Below are 16,254 nucleotides of genomic sequence, written 5' to 3'. Positions count from 1 at the left end.
CAGAGTGAGGTCAAAGAAGGCCAGGAAAAATTAAAAGCTGGCGGATCAAAGCGCAATATAATACAATACAGCACAGTGCAGTACAGTCCAATGTAATTAGGTCCCAGTATGACACCTCTCACTCCCAGTATGATCAATAAAGGGCTCCCAGATCTTAATAAACATGGAGTTGGCACTGGAGTATACTGAATTTCTTCAAGGGGAGACAGATTTCCTCTCTCTCTCAGGATAACCCTGTTTCAGTCAGGAGAGACTGACTGACATGTGCACGATTTAGAAAGAAATGCAAAAAGTCTTTGGCGGTTAGACTCCATTGTGACATCATCAAAATAAAGGGGGTAGTGACCAGTGAAGAAAGACCAGTAAAGAAACCCCCAGTGGAGTCTAGACACTGGTGGTGGTGAAGGGATGGCTGATGATCTGGATGAGATGAGGACTGGACTTCCGATGAGCTCAGCCTGGGCTCTGGATTAGAAGAACTGGAGGAGAACGGGGTGGAGGAGGGTCGTGACCATGTCAGAAATGAGAGCTGAAAGCGGCGGAGAGGAGAACAGATTTAAAGTTCTGGCACAACGACACGATTGGCTGACGGAGACTATGGCTAAATCTGGTTGGTTAACGCCCACGGATAGCTGATTGAGAATAGTGGGCAAAGAGAGCAGGGAGAGAAAGACGGTCGTGAATGAATGAGGTATAAGATGGTCTTCTTGATCGAACTTGACGCTGAGCTTCATTTGTTATGATCATACCAAAACATGAGGGCTCACTGTAACGCAGACAGAAGAGTAAAAGAAAAGTCAGAGCAACCCAAAATCACAAAAAGACTATCAGGGATCAGTTAATCAGCATTTTTCACAATGTGTTTGATGAAAACAAAGGGCAGCCGCAGATGAAGGGTTAAACTAACAAGATGCCAAAGGTGCATTGTCCTTCTCTTGTCCTCTGTTACATATGAGGAGTTAATTTGCAAAAACAGATAAACACCATTCTTGAACATAAATAAACCAAAACAAGTTTGACTGATATTCCCCTCCGAACACAATAAAAAACACGATTCGTAAAAATGAAAGAAAAACAACCCAACATGTTTGACTGATATTCCATGTAGCGCACAAAAACAATTAAGAGCAATGAGAAATAAGTTAAGGACTATAAAATAATGCCAGAGTCTAATAAAAGTACTGCCATCACCAAGATAATGTATGTATATATACTTCTGACTGTTGTTAAACATTTTGTGCATTTGCTTTTTCTTTGAAGCTGTAGCTGTTATGAATACTAGACTGCCACTGCGTTGCCAGAACACATTAATTTTCCGGAGAGGACTCCGTAGAGTCTTTCCTAAAACTTCATTATTTACAGAAAAGTACAGAATAATCTTTGGCACTTGTAGTGGGACTCTTGTCAGTCACTACTGTGTTAGAGTCTGTGTAAAAGCACTGAGCAATGCATATTAAATTTCCAGAAGCCAGTAACATTTCATGAGGTTTACCATAAAAAAAAATAAAAAAAAGGAAACATTACACATTAACAGTTTTTCTTCAGGTGAAGGGCTCATTACATGGATCACACAGTCTCAGTAAAAAATCAGAAATGCAAGTCTCCTTCAGAAACTCTCCAAGGCACACTGTGAGGTGGACAGGAGTCCTCACTGACCCTGATGAAGATTGTTCATGCTTTTTGCATGTAAAATAAAGGCATTTCAATTCTATCCAAACCTTACGGTGGGCCTTGGAGACTTTTTGAAGGAGACCTGCATTTTTGATTTTTTACTTAAACTGTTTGACCCATGCAGCGAGCCCTTCACCTGAAGAATCAGCACGAAAGAGCACCTGTATTGTGACCAACAGAAAGACCCAGCAGCGCTTCCGCTCTCAGTTTTGTTCTCATTGTCTTGACTCAGTCAGAAAGCTTCTTGCGTCTCGGACTAATTAACGCAGAACTACTGGCCTTAAAAGCAAACGAGTGCCTCAAAAACATTAAGCAGCGATGTATTCAGATGCTTCAGAAAAGTACCTCACTTTAATAATACTCAGTGCAGAGAAATGGCCCCTGTGACTGTTATACTGCAGGTATTATACTTAATACACTGTATATATTATATATATATATATGTAGACTGTTATGGCTCATGCATTAAAGTAAAAGCATTTTCCTGCTGTAGTTGGTTGAGGTGGAGCTCGTTTTGAACCATTTCATATAAGACTGCGACTATGTGATTATGTTCATTAAGGATTAATGTGCTTATTATTTTCTTAATTAACTGGTTGATTAATTGGTTTGTAAAAATTCTGAAAATAGTGGGAAATGCTGTCACAATCACCAAAGTGACATCTTCATGATGCTTAGTCTGAATCTCTCAGAATTATTAAAAATACATAAAATAATTAAAATAATCCCAGGTAAATTTATGAAGCTGGGCAAAATGTTTTTCAGAATAGTTGCTAATAAATGTTCTATCAATCGACACCATCATTTCAGCTCTACTTGTACATTTCTATATATTTTGTGCGCAACAATCTAATAATTTGGGGAGCTAACCGGTGACTAAAGCTGTCAGATAGTTTTAGTGGAGTAAAAAGTACAATATTTACAGCTGAGATGTAGTGGAGTAGAAATGTGAAGTAGCACACAATGGAAAGATTAGAACTAGCCTAAGTCTAAGTACCTAATATTTATAATTAAGTACAGTATTTGAGTAAATGTACGCTGTTATATTCCACCACTAACATTAACATTTGCAGTAATTATTAAAGAAGCAATTTTCCAGAACACATAATAATAATTACTAAGAATAAAGCATTTCTAAATATAATGTATTATGATATTATATAATATCAGCATATTGCTCTTCAGATTATGGCGACACTCTCATCACGTACTCTTGTTAACTTGTCATTTTGTCCTATTAGCATACTGTGACCCTGAGTCCACTCACTGTAACATATGTGTGCAATCGTCTGAAAACAGAGAGAGAAAAGTCGTGTCAGCGATGGCATTTGTTTTAGGCGACATGTTACACTGAAACTCTAAATGTATGATGACAGGCGGAGTCAGAGGTGACGGAAACTGGACTTCAGAACACGTCTGGTAATGAGAACCCTTGAGAAGCCCTCCACTTCACCTCTGCTGAGGTTTTTGGGGAATCTGCTCTACAACCGCTGTTGGTTCTGCTCTCTCTATTAGGACTGAAGAGTTTCAAATTAAACGTGAACGACGCAATTTCATGTCAAATAACCTCTAAAATAGCCGCAAATTGGGGGAGATACTGCAGAATAGTACCATAGTAAATCCCAGCCAAGTGATTGACAGTCTGTGAGAATGGCACATTGAGAGGGTTACTATGGTAACCGGGGCTCGGTTGCAGTGTTATGCTTAAAATTATCATAAAAAATATGAACCCTAGTCCAAGGACACCATCAGAGACACATTATGGTAATACCTTTAAACAAACAGTTCATGTCAAAGAGGGAAAATAAATAAATCTGAAATTAATTTAAGCAGCTGATACAATTAGGCAGAGAGAGTTATGAATGGAATCTGTGCCAGTTTGAAGATGAAAATCTGTTTTGAGAGCGGTCACTGTGGCTCCCAAAGCAAAAGAAAGGATGAATTATTTGAGGGCAGAGTGATACCCCGTTGTAGTCAGCTGCACTGGAGTTTTTGATTAAATATACATCATGGTTTTGGGTCAGACAGGGAGCATTATTAAATAATGCAGTGATCCAGACTTTGTGTAGTAAAAGAAGGATAATCTATTGAGAAAAACATAGTAGAATAATTGTGGGTGTGTTCGATATCGTGCCCCCCCTCATAAGTTTGTGGTTTGGGGGTCATGTGGCTCTCTGATAGTCTGACGGTGACACAGATATCTGTACTCATTGATTCATCTGCCAGGAGCTGGGGGAAGGGACAGTTCTTCTTTTTAATCCAAGATAGATCAGTGGGGGAACCTGCACGTGCTAAACAAACACACAAACACACACGCACATGCAGGAGAATGATGTCAGCTGCAGAGTGTAAACAGAAACAGCAGAACTACCAATCAGCACGCGCTCTTTAGCAAATTACAGGGAAAATTAGAGTGTGAGAGCAGGATGAAGGGATGAAGTGCAGATAGAGCTGCAGAGAGGGAGAGGGAGAAGCTTTTCCCCAGATTACGGAGCAGCTACAGATTACGGCCTGTGGATTATGAGGGTTTGACCAAAAAAAAAAAAAAAAAAAAAAAAAGTAAAGGCAGAGAGACAAACAGGCCGTCCTTTTCAGTGTGTGTGTGTGTGTGTGTGCGTGTGTGTGTGCGTGTGTGTGTGTGCGTTGGTTTTTGTGCGTTTTTGCATCTACGTGTGGTCCTTCCTCTTGTCCGGTGTCTCCATCTTTTCTGATGCTCCTGTTAAAGATCAAGGATATCATAGTGCACACACACACACACACACACACACACACACACACACACACACACACACACACACACACTGCAAACCGTACAGACATGAGAGTCAATATTTCCTCCAAATCTCAGAGAGAAAGCAAATGAAGATATTTCCCAAAAGGTTGAGCTATTCCCTTAAGTGTATTTATTTTAACTGCTGCAGGGCAAAATAACCCTTCCTCTACTGAAATTTATTAAAGGGGTGGTTTGGATTCTTGTGAAGAGGAGTTGTATGTCATTCTTATCCACAGTCAGTGTATTATCTACAGTAAATGGTGATCAGCACGCCCTCAGTTTGGAGAGGCAGCAGGAGTGCTGGTGTAGCAAGTGGTTAACAGCGAAATGTCCATTACATTCTGGAGTTCAGTATTGCGTTTTATACTCTGCTACATTTATTTGCCATTATTTACACATTGCTTTTTGATAATCACCTGATAAATTATAATATAATAACAGTAACAATAAAAAAATATAATAATGATTAGGCTTTGGCAGTATCTATTTTTTTCATATCTTCCAGTAAATGACGGTATGTATGTGAAAAAATAAAAAGCTGGTGACAGAAGTCATTATAGCATATGTGATGTTGTCTAGCTTACAATGCGCTGTGTCTAATATGCAGTTAGCCGCCTTAGACAAGTCTTGACAGCTTTAAATAATTAGAATAAAAGAATATATAAGAAGTAAGCACCTTTATTCCATAGTTTATTGTGAAAAAAACCAACAACACTTGTTGCCATGGATACCAGCACATCGTTTGGCTGAATGGAGATGATTTACAGATGTATCATGTGGCTAATAAACTGCTTTTGTAGTTGGAAGACATAATCTCAAAATACAGTTGTATGTGCCAATATTTGAATTATTTCACATCTAGTCATATTTAATTATTAGGGTGAAGACTTTGGCTACAGAGCAGCCAATTATTTCTTTTCTACCTCCAAATAATTCTTCTGTTGGCTAAGTTTCCCATTGTAATAAATTCATTTCATTTCATTTTCTATTTGTATTTTCCATCGATGAAAAAAAAAAACATTTGGCACAATAAATTTATTCCCAGTGACGGTATTGAAAATCATACCTTCTGGATTTCTAAATACCCTGGTATATCATAATACCTTAATACTCCCCAAGCCTAGTGCTGATTTAGTCCCATCCTTTAACAGCTGCAATATTAATGATACTTAAATGTTAAAGGGATAGTTCGGATGTTTTAAAGTGGGGCGTGTGTGAGGTGCTTATCCGTAGTCAGTGTATTACCTTCAGGTCTGCATATGTCCCGCCCCTGACCATAACGGATTAAGACGCGCTTCTCTCCTTATTAAAGTTACACCAGTGACTGTCTGGCCGGTGAGAATCTGGTCAGACAAGAGCATATCCAGAAGGTGTCTGCCCTAATTTAACTATGTTTATAACATGGCATTTCTGATTGGTCAATTACAGTGTCTAAGGTCTGTGTATAACAAACCGTTGTTATGAACAAACGTTGCTATGGACACAGTTCTGATAATAGACCCTGGAGGAACAATAAAATCATTGTAAAAATCAGTAAAATCATTTCGAAATTAATGTTTTGGGTACATAACCATGTAACAAACAGGATAATGTACAGTCAGCAGGTCAGTATTGTGAAATAAAGCCCTAAAATCATTTTAAAATTAATATTTTAGTGTCACCTAAATGTGTGCCAAATATACAATTTTTTTTGGTAAGTAACCATGTAATAAGCAGGATAATGAGCAGATTATTATTGTGAAATAAACATGCATCATCCTGTCAGGGTTTATGTCACAACAATGACCTGCTCACTGTTCACTGTTCATTATCCTTAACATAATTATCTCATATAGCCTCACTTCAAAAAACATGAATTGTCCCTTTAATTGCTTAAAGTATTTGATTACGTGTATCTGAAATTCCAATGTAAACAAAATGCTAGCATTAAAATGTAAAGTCAGAACATCAGAACCTGACATCTCTCTTAAATTTCTTGACATCAAAGTTATTCATGTTTTTAGATGCTGTAATAGGTTTGTTTACATTACTAATGTTTTAACACTGGGGTGAAACAAACCAATATTTTTATTATTATCGATTCAGACACATGCAAATTGTACATTTTTCATATAATACATGCACTGCAACCCTCAATGTCTGTAGTCAGGAGGAGGATCTGTATGTGAGAAACACGTCTGAATGAGTTGGAGTGTACATTAAACAGACTCTACCCTGCCAGCTCCCTCATATAAATTCTGCGTGAGCCCGTGTGTGAATTGAGCAGGTCATTGTCTGTAGCGAGTGGGCATGATGATGATGCTGCACGGTGTGTGGCTGCCTCATAATCTTTTCCTGCTTTTATTTATTGCCTACAAGATTTCCACACAGTCAGAGACGGTAAAAGTGTGCACGCCGCTCATAGTTCGGTGCACCACGTAGCGTCTCTACTGCCGAGCTGAGTCTCAGTTTGTAAAGTTTGCAGCCTGCCACGCTGTTGCTCCTGCAGTGCTCTGTGTACAGTGACGCAGCTGAAATACAAAAGTGCAGTGATTTGACTGACAAAAGGCAGGCCGGCCGATGGTGACACAAATCACCAACTTTTTAGAGGTCAGCCTTAATGAAGTGTTGAAATCAACGCAAAAACATCAATCATCATAACAGATGACGAGTCCTCCTCTTCCTGCATGCTTTACCTATCCTGTTGTGTGCCACATGCATGAAAAGCCAAATTTGGACAATGACTTTGTCTCAAGTTCAAAACAGCTTGAAAACAGCTTCAGGCTCTATAATTTTGCATTTGAATATCTCAAATTTATATGGTTGAAGAAGTACAGATTGAACTTTTATAGGTTCCTGATGAGATTGACTTCCCTTTGTCTTCCTTACCTTGTCACTTCTCTTTGACCTTTGCTGCCGTTGTTGTCGGAGTGGGGAAACTGTTAGTTGTTTTCGAGCGCTCACAGGTACAAAAGTGTACAGTAGCTGTCAACTCTACCTGCGGGGAATGAAATATTACAAGGAGAGAATACATTAATCACTGGATTCTGAATAGATTTAAATTTGGAGTGTTTTCTAATGAGTTTGTTTCTCCCTTTTCTTCGCTCTCGCTCATTGTCTGTGTCTCTTTTCTTTTCTGTGTGTTTCAGAGCTCCTCGGAGCAGCAAAGCGGGTGAACGTCAACATCCAGGATGCAGATGGGTGAGGGACCACAGCTAATTCATGTGCCATGCCATTGTTCCACATCCCTCATCTTTTGTTTTTTCCTTGCTTCTTTTTTTCCTCGTCTTTCACCAAAAACAGTCTTATTCAATACATTGCACTGCAGCTACAGAGTGAAATCACAAAGTTTTTTGGGGGGTCAACATGGTATTTAGGGCAGTGGTTGGAAGTCAGAGTCCAGTCTGCAAATATTGTTTCAGGACGCTCCCACCACTGTCATAGTGTGATTTTAGGCAACAGCAAGCAGCTGCTTTGAATGAAATAGGACTGAAAACCTGCTGTGCACGGCCTGATCAGCACCAGATACCAGACAGGCACAGCAACAACTAGCCGGTGAACACGATGGAGTGTTTAGCAACCAAAGAGACGGATATCCTGGCTTATATTTACCATGTATCAGGAAACCATACACGCAAACCTTCGTGATTTTCATGGGAAGCTGGTGTTTTTCTTTGCCCCCTCCCAGTTTCTTCCTGCAGTCCCAATTCTCCCATATTTCTCCGGATTTGAGACAAATTTCCTTTTCCATTTGTTTCTGGCAGCATGTTTAAGCCCTTTAAGTTTCCACCTGGGAAACTTTACAGCTGCGTGTGACAAAGGAGAGAGTCGCTTCGCTGTATTCTTAATGCATGTTCGCACCTCGCCCTCCTCAGCGAGATAGCGACAGAAATGGAGAGTACTAGAAAGAAATACTCAAGCTAATTTCAGAGGTCCTGGAAAGAGGGAATTCTGATTCTTACAGAAAGTTTTAAAGGAAAGGGGCACTTTTTTTCAAAGAGCAGCCTAACTAACTTATCGTTAGAAGGGAAAGTAAAAGTAAAAGTAAAAGTAAAATAAGTTAAAAAATAGACCCATTGACGTTTCTAGCTAATAGTTGATCTGTTGACATCTATGTAGAGAAATGTACAGAAAAATAAATTATAGCCCTGTTGCAGGTAAGGCAAGTCGGTAAAAATTAGTTTTGAGAAGTTTTTTAAGGCTGTTTACAGACTTAGATGATCTAACAAAGGGAATGAGATCAACCAAAGAGCAAAGGTACAATTACACTTGGATTTATGGTATGAGTATAAACACGACAATTTGATTGGATTGGCAATATATATGACAATCAAACCTGACACAAGGTCTTAAGTAAATTTATGTAATATGAAACTTATATAATTTAGGAACTCATGAGTTCTATCTATGACAGTTAATTCACATATAATAATCTCAGTAGATATGTGTAATCTTAAACTTATATGAGTTGGGCAGCCGTTAGTGAAACCAAAATCTTGCAAGTGTTGCATAAAAACCTTACAGGACACATGTACAGTGTCACATACATGAGACATAAACATACCTTACATTATTGTAAGGGCAAGGCCACTTGGCCTTTAGGGTTTTCAATTTTTTTTAGGGTACGAAGGTCAAATGCCAGGGCGGTGAAGCCAACAAATAAAACAATGATTTTAAGCCCACAGAAATAATGAATAATAATATGGATAAGGATGATTTTATTTGAAATAGGCCTGGTTCTCCAGTGGTTGATAACAAGCCAGAAATCGAACCCACTGCTGGTTATTTGCAACAAGTTTCACTTAAGGTTGCCCAATAAGAATTCAGAGACAACAAAAGATACTGGTGTCTAAAAAATGTATTGACAAGAAAGAGGTAGAGTAGAAAAAGGTGAAATCAGCCAGGGCAGTGAGGGCAGGGCATCAAGGCCACTGTGGCCTCAGGGCATGTAATTTTTTGAGGGGTATGAGACGAAGTTGGCACAGCGGCCATGGCCCTGTCCTCTATAAACATACATACTTATAACTGAAGCATGTTTGAATATTTAATAAAATCCAACGAACATTTTGCATCGTTCATTTTGCGATGTGTCATCCTCTCTCTCTCTCTTTCCTACCCATCTTTCCTGTCTCTCTCTCCAGCTGCTCACTATCATCATAATAAAGCAGAAATGCCCCCCTGTTCTATCCCATAAACATCAGTTGCCATGCACTTTATTTATAAACAGCACACATAAGTGATAGCATGAGACATACAAGTCTTGTAAGTCTTTTCGATGTATGATATCAACTTTGAGAGTAAGTTAACACCTCCTGAAAATATTGTTTTTGCTGACCTCCAGTGGTTTAACATTTCACCTTGATGAGGTGACGTCAAAACTCCTGCAAGCCTCTTAGACTTTAATCTGTAATGGACACAAGTTTTGATCTTCCAACTGTCAGAGAAAAAAAGGAAAATATCTACATCTGGGATCAATATTTAATCAAACCATATCATTTTACACACTGTTACCCTCAGCTTAGATCTATCTTTGAATCATGCAGCCAACTGAAGAGCTCAAATCTAAAGAGTGTAATTACCTTAAAGGAAAGCCAACATTTCTCAGCTCTTAATTTGCTCAGAAATGTTCCCTTATCAAGTTTGAGTGTACAACTATGGATTTTGGCTATATTTAGACTCATGATTGGTTAAGCTTTTTATGTGTGCACATGCTTGGTTTGCGATTGTGTTCCATTTGGCTCCATCAGATAACGCAGATCTTTTTATTATGTTGATTGGAATCAGATAATTGGACTCAGCTCCTTGTGTAATGACTGATGATTCGTTGATTTGACTCCAGGGCCCGGCCCTTATATTCACCAGGGATCCATTAGACACACACACACAGACAAACACACACACACACACACACACACACACACACACACAAACAGTGCCGTGCTGTGTGCACGCTCGGCTCGGGGGTAGAGAGATTGCTTATTAATGGAAGTAGGTCATTTGCCCCCTCCTGTCTCTCACACAGAGCTGAGGGGCGGAGCTGCTCTACGCTGAAGATTATTTCAGCAAAGTTGTGCTCTGGTTTTACACTACATCTTTGAATATGTGTATTTTTATACATAATCTGTGTCTGTGTGAAGGTTGTCGCCGCTGCACCATGCTGCTCTGAGTGGTAACAAGGAGCTGATCTCTCTGCTGTTGGAGGCCCAGGCAGCAGTGGATATTAAAGACCACAAAGGTAAAAATACACGCAGATGTTCTCAGAGTACAAGTGTCCTTAAAACTCACCATTAAACATGCACAAAACACACAAGGCTGGCAAGGAAGCAACCACAAAAAACAGGAAAACAAATACATGTTTCCGGCTTTCCCTGTGTGACCAATAATCCCATCTTATGTAATAAAACTAGGGCTTGTTGGGAGCGCAATAAAAGTAGTGTACAGTGTTTATGAGACATGACAGATCTGTGTGCACAGCAAACAATAGTGAATAGAAGAGGAAGGTTTCATGGCTGCAGGACTGAGAGCCAAGTGGAAGCCGAGCAGCAAATATCTCCATCTCATATACTGGCACACTCCAAAAGGAAGAAGAAGAAATCTCAGGGCAGATGGGAGATATAATCCCTCCAGGATGTAGGCCTACTGTCTCTAAACTCCCAGTCAGTTGTGCCCAGCATGTCTGGAAATAGAGGTATACAACTGGCAGGCAGCCTTACCAGGTGGTCCCACCTCCTAAACTGATTTCCTTTGTGGAGTTTGCAGGAAACCGTAAATTATTCCTCCGATGTTACCTTCTGATAAATCCAGCAGACAGACAAAGTTAGCTACTAGCTAGTGAGCACGCTAGCCGGCAGAGGTGCACAGACATTATTATTTTGTCTGTATATGTTCAATCAACAAAATTATATGTCTCTGTATATGTATGACAGAAGACCAGAGGTGGGCTTGGTTTACAGTGGAAGTCACGTTAAATCAGGCAAATGTTTCATTTTATAACCTATTAATGCAATTGTTGTGCTTACAAAGCATCAGAAGGACTTAAAATTGGTATATTATTAATTAGCAAACATATTTCCACATCCTCTTCCTGTACTTTTCATCTCTCTCTCTCTTTTTTAATTTTTAGCTAAACTAAGTTGAACTGTCTGAAGCCCACCACCACCTCCCATTTAACTGAGGGATATTTAAAAATCATAAAGTGGAAAAAAAAAGTTTTATAAATTCATTTTGCACTGGAAATTGAAACTCTAAAATATGCTTTATTTCGGTGCATTACATCAGTGATTGTTTAAAGGTATAATCTGCAACATTTTCCTGAAGAAAACATTGCATAGACTCATATAAACATAATCCTTTTCAATCATCACTTATGACTCACTAGAAGTGTTCGGTGGTGGCTGCATCTGCAGCAACCCTGCCTGTATTTCCTTTCTTTCCTCATTGTTTTGCTGTGCTCAGGAAATCTCACCAACCCAAAACATCTAATCCAAACGACAATGAGCAACTTCAGATAAAAAAAATATCAGTTTTCATTGCATTATTTGTGCTTTCCCGAATAATGGATTCAGATTCTGGTGCATCCCTGCTAGCTGGTGAAGAATTTAGCAGCTAAAGAGCCAGATACTTCCCTAAGGAGGTGATGGAGACCGAAACAGAACTATAACATGAGTCAGTATTGAGCCGCATTTCCATGTAAAGTATCTAGAACTTTTAATTCCAGGAGCTACTTTTCAGGGAACTATGTTGTAAAAGGGTCCTTTAGCCCGTTGTTGCCCACTGTGGTCTAAAGACCCTCAAAGATTCTCTGCTGATGTTTGAAAAAGCGGCAGCTATTTTTCAACATAATTTTTGCATGTGACTATATAGCAACAATGACGCTAAATAAACCAACAAACAGGAAATTCCTGCTGGAATTCATCCTGAGCATAAATGCACAATAAGACCTCGTCAGTCCACCTGTTGTGTGCTTTCCTTTGTAAGTCCATGCTGATGTGTCGAAACACCGAATGAAAAACAAACTGGTTTGTCGCTTCAGATTTTTGAAAATGGTGGCTGAAGTAAAATGCTGCAAGCCCACCTCCCAAAGTTCCTGCATGCTTTTAGTGAGTGCAACCCCTGAGCAGGGACTTTTGGGAGAGTAGAATAATGTCCCAGGAACTTAATTTAGACCCCGGTGCCAACAGTGGAAACATACTGAGTTCCTCTAAAGGTTTCTGGTTCCTGGGGAAAGTCCCTGTGATGGAGATGCAGCTTTGGACTCACATCATGCAGCCAGAAACACGACTCAGAATGAATGATTATGTTGCTCTGTGTCTGCTGGATGTGTAAATAAGCAACCTTGCCATATCATCTTAAACATATGTCATTATGTTAACAGCTGGTTTCCACTGCCCCCAAATGGGAAAGAAATCTGTTATTGCAGGTTTAAGATTCATCCCTCATGCAGACTGGGCAAGAGGATCCGTCTCTTACGACTTTGAAGTTCTGATCCTCATCCAGACTTCTTCACAAGCATCCGCAAAATGTTCTTGTACAAGATGCCAACTTAAGGTCACTGACCTGGACATCCTGCAAGTCTGGGCTTCTGGGCTTCATATCCTTTCCAAAAAAAAAAAAAAAAAAGCCCAAACAGAAAAGGAAGCAAATGCCAAGTATTCAACAACTTTGCCAGAGTACTCCTGGCAACACAGTCAGGGTTTTTCCAAAGTCAGACAAACCCATTTGGTCATGATTATCAGCATTCTGTGAGAACTTAATTGTTTTATAAAAAAAAAAAAAAGTAGGTCCACTGTTCTGTGACCTGGTCAGTTTACACCAGTATCAAAAATGTATATTTTTTCTTCTGGCCTGTTGTGTTCTTTATCCATCTAGATAGTTTGAGTTGCAGAGTTTTGGAGATATCAGCTGTAGAGATGTCTACCTTCTCTTGAATACAACTGAACTAGATGGCACTCGGGATTTGGTGCTCAAAGCGGCAAAAAATAGATTTGCAAAACTCAACAGCAATGTCTCTTTCCAGAAATCGTGACTTGAGGGAAGCATGCATACTCATGGACAGGAGGTTACAGCTCAGCTGAGGAGGACACCATTAATGTTTACATCCTGTGCGAAATCAATAGCAACTGAATTTGAATAATTCACATCACTATTTTTTTTTGCAAACTTTGTCCACTAGTGACCATTGTAGCATCTGTCTGGATGACCTGGAGGAGCTAGCTAGTTAGTTAACCTGCAAACTAGGGCTGCACGATATGGTATGATATGCACAACTATTTTGACTGAAATTGCAGTATGTAACACAGTTGGTGGGAATGGTAATTTTTGCATCATTTTGACTTAAAAAAAAAAAACAGTTGAAAATGTGATGATGCAGTATTTGGGGACATGTTTCCTTATATCTGGAGAACAACATTTGTATGTCACAGCATCCCTGCAGCACTACACTACTTTATTATTTTTTTCCTTTTTCAAAAAATTGCGATTTGGCTCTCAGTCTGCAATTTGGTTATTGCACTTGGCTATAATGCAATTTCTCTAACATTGCAGTTAATTTTGCAGCCCTACTGCAAACACTCCAGCTTGCGTGAGTTTACTTTCTACCTAATTTTCACCCTTTCTCTTGTGCTTCCATTTAGCCATTAATCTCCAGTAATTCAGAGCCTTGCTTCTAATTTTGAACTGATATTTACTCAGATGAGTACGCCTGTATTTTCACATTTGATGTTTAATTTTATTGAAAAGTGACTCTTGATTTAATTAAATGGTGCCAACACAGTATGTGGATTATCATGAGTAACTGGGTCTTGATTTCTGGTTAGAGACATTGCTTTTGAGGTTTTCAAATGTATTCTTTGATGCTTTAAAAACAACAAGCCAAGTGCCATGTAGTACCAGCATACTGGAGAGAAGACTGACATCTCTACACCTGATATCTCCAAAACTCTGCAGCTCACACCAAAACAATCTAGAAAGATAAACAGCACTACAGGTAAGAGGAAAAATATGTGTTTTTCATTTTGAGGTGAATTGTACCTTTAATCTGAGAAGTATATCATGTCTGCCACTGTCTCCCAAATAAAACCCTGTTCCTAAAATCCATACAGGACATATGAATCACAATATTTCAACAATTTAGCTCTCAGAATTTCAGGATGAACAAGCCAGTGACCACTAGAAAGGAAATTGGCTTCTGACTCTTCAGCAGTCCTCCTCAAGAACCTTCTGAATTGTCCATTACATCAAGAAATACTGAGTTCTCCTGCTGTCTTCAAACAAGTCAAGTTCGTGTATCTCCTTCCCTGCACAGTCTGGGTGATGTCCTCCACTTCTCAAAGCTCTTTGAGGCTGTCTGAAAGTCTTTTTCCATTACGTTTCTTCATATGCTCCGACTGCAGCTTCTGTTACTACGACAGCCGCTGTGCCTCTTAATCTTGCCAGCGCCTCTCTTCTGAGTCAGGACTCCCTCATGCCAACCAGACCTGGAGGGCCTTTTTTATTCAGCTTGACGATGTGGCTCATCGCTGGTATCAAGACTGGGGGTCTTGGGCTGCTGCCATGAGAAACATGCTCACTGCTCCTTGCAGCCACTGCCACAAAGTGGTGTTTAATGTCTTTTTGGTTAGGGGCACACACTGTAATAATGACTCAGTGGTGCATTTTTTTTTTTTTTGGTGCTCTGCTCAGGTGAACTCTTGCATTTCCTGCAGAGCTCCAGGGGTTGGCCGCAGTGTCCAGTTTCCTGCAAAGTTCTCTGAGGTCTTGTTCAGCCACTTACAGGGAATTTCTTGCTTTGGCCTCTTGTCTAAAAGCTGTTAGTCAGCACTGCCCCCTGAGTACAATGCTGCTGAAACAATACATCCACAGCTACAAAGGGTCACGAGCATGTCAACAACAATAACATTGCATTTCCAGGAGGGATACTGCACCTAAATCTGTTGCTACAGTAAAACAGATATTACAGACGTGTGCAAAATTAGGGCTGCAGCCAGTGATCGTTGTCATTAATTAATTAATCTGCTGATTGTTTCTTAATTAATCCATCCATCATTTGGTTTATGGATGGTCACAAAATAGCAAAAATGGCCGTCACAAGTTTTTAGGGCTCTTGTTGTCATCCAAAAATGCTTGTTTTGTACAAACAACAATCTAAAACCCCCAAATACTTTATATTATGCTGGTTTATGCTGCATTCACATGGATTCAGGCAGATGAAAGATGGCTGACCGACAACATCTTTGAGAGCACATCGACAAAAAGGAAACCACAGGAAAAACAAACGGTCCGATGGGATGGCAGGACAACAAACCTCAGCTTGACTCAGCCCAGTTTTATTTATATAGCACCTTTTATATACACATCCAAGTGCTTCTCCCAGCAAAGTTAAAACAACACAGACAAGAAAAAAAATCAATAAAAAGAAACTTTTAAAGAATAAGATTAAGATAATTTTTTAAAATTGTTAAATTAAAGTCAGTAGAATGAAGTAAAAGAAACAAAAAATAATATGAAAACCAATGACTGATTTTTTAAAACTAAGGTAATAATATTACTCCCAATTAAAAATTAAAAGCCAGATTTAAAAAATAGGCCTTTATTTTACTTTTCAAAATACAGAGAGAGTTTGCCATTCTAATATCCGGAGGCAGTGAGTTCCTCAGTGTCGGGGCATAAAAACGGAAGGCAATCTTTGTTAATGAGACACATGAGGAACATTTAAAAGAAAAACTGTGACCTCTGTGATTCGACTGGAACATAAAATGAAAGAAGGTCTCTGATGTAGATTAGATGTAGAGTCATAGCTTTATAAACAAGTAAAACTTCCTCTAAAAAAATAC

At 39.3% G+C, this 16,254-nt stretch overlaps 1 protein-coding gene across 3 annotated transcripts in view; it reads left to right on the top strand.

Moving 5' to 3' along the window:
- LOC146329712 (uncharacterized) overlaps window positions 1-16,254 on the top strand; it is a 60,446-nt gene that overhangs the window by 7,410 nt on the left and 36,782 nt on the right. For all 3 annotated transcript variants that reach the window (XM_084714980.1, XM_084714979.1, XM_084714981.1), the window contains exons 2-3: window positions 7,573-7,624; window positions 10,561-10,658. In XM_084714980.1, coding sequence (XP_084571106.1) covers window positions 7,573-7,624; window positions 10,561-10,658 — 150 coding nt within the window. The remainder of the gene's footprint in view (window positions 1-7,572; window positions 7,625-10,560; window positions 10,659-16,254) is intronic.

This window comes from Lutjanus erythropterus, chromosome 3, assembly GCF_056507025.1.
Source record: "Lutjanus erythropterus isolate fLutEry1 chromosome 3, fLutEry1.hap2, whole genome shotgun sequence".
NCBI classification, from domain to species: Eukaryota; Metazoa; Chordata; class Actinopteri; order Lutjaniformes; family Lutjanidae; genus Lutjanus; species Lutjanus erythropterus.
The sequence above is the reverse complement of the archived record's forward strand: the minus strand, read 5'-3'. Positions and strand labels throughout refer to the sequence as shown.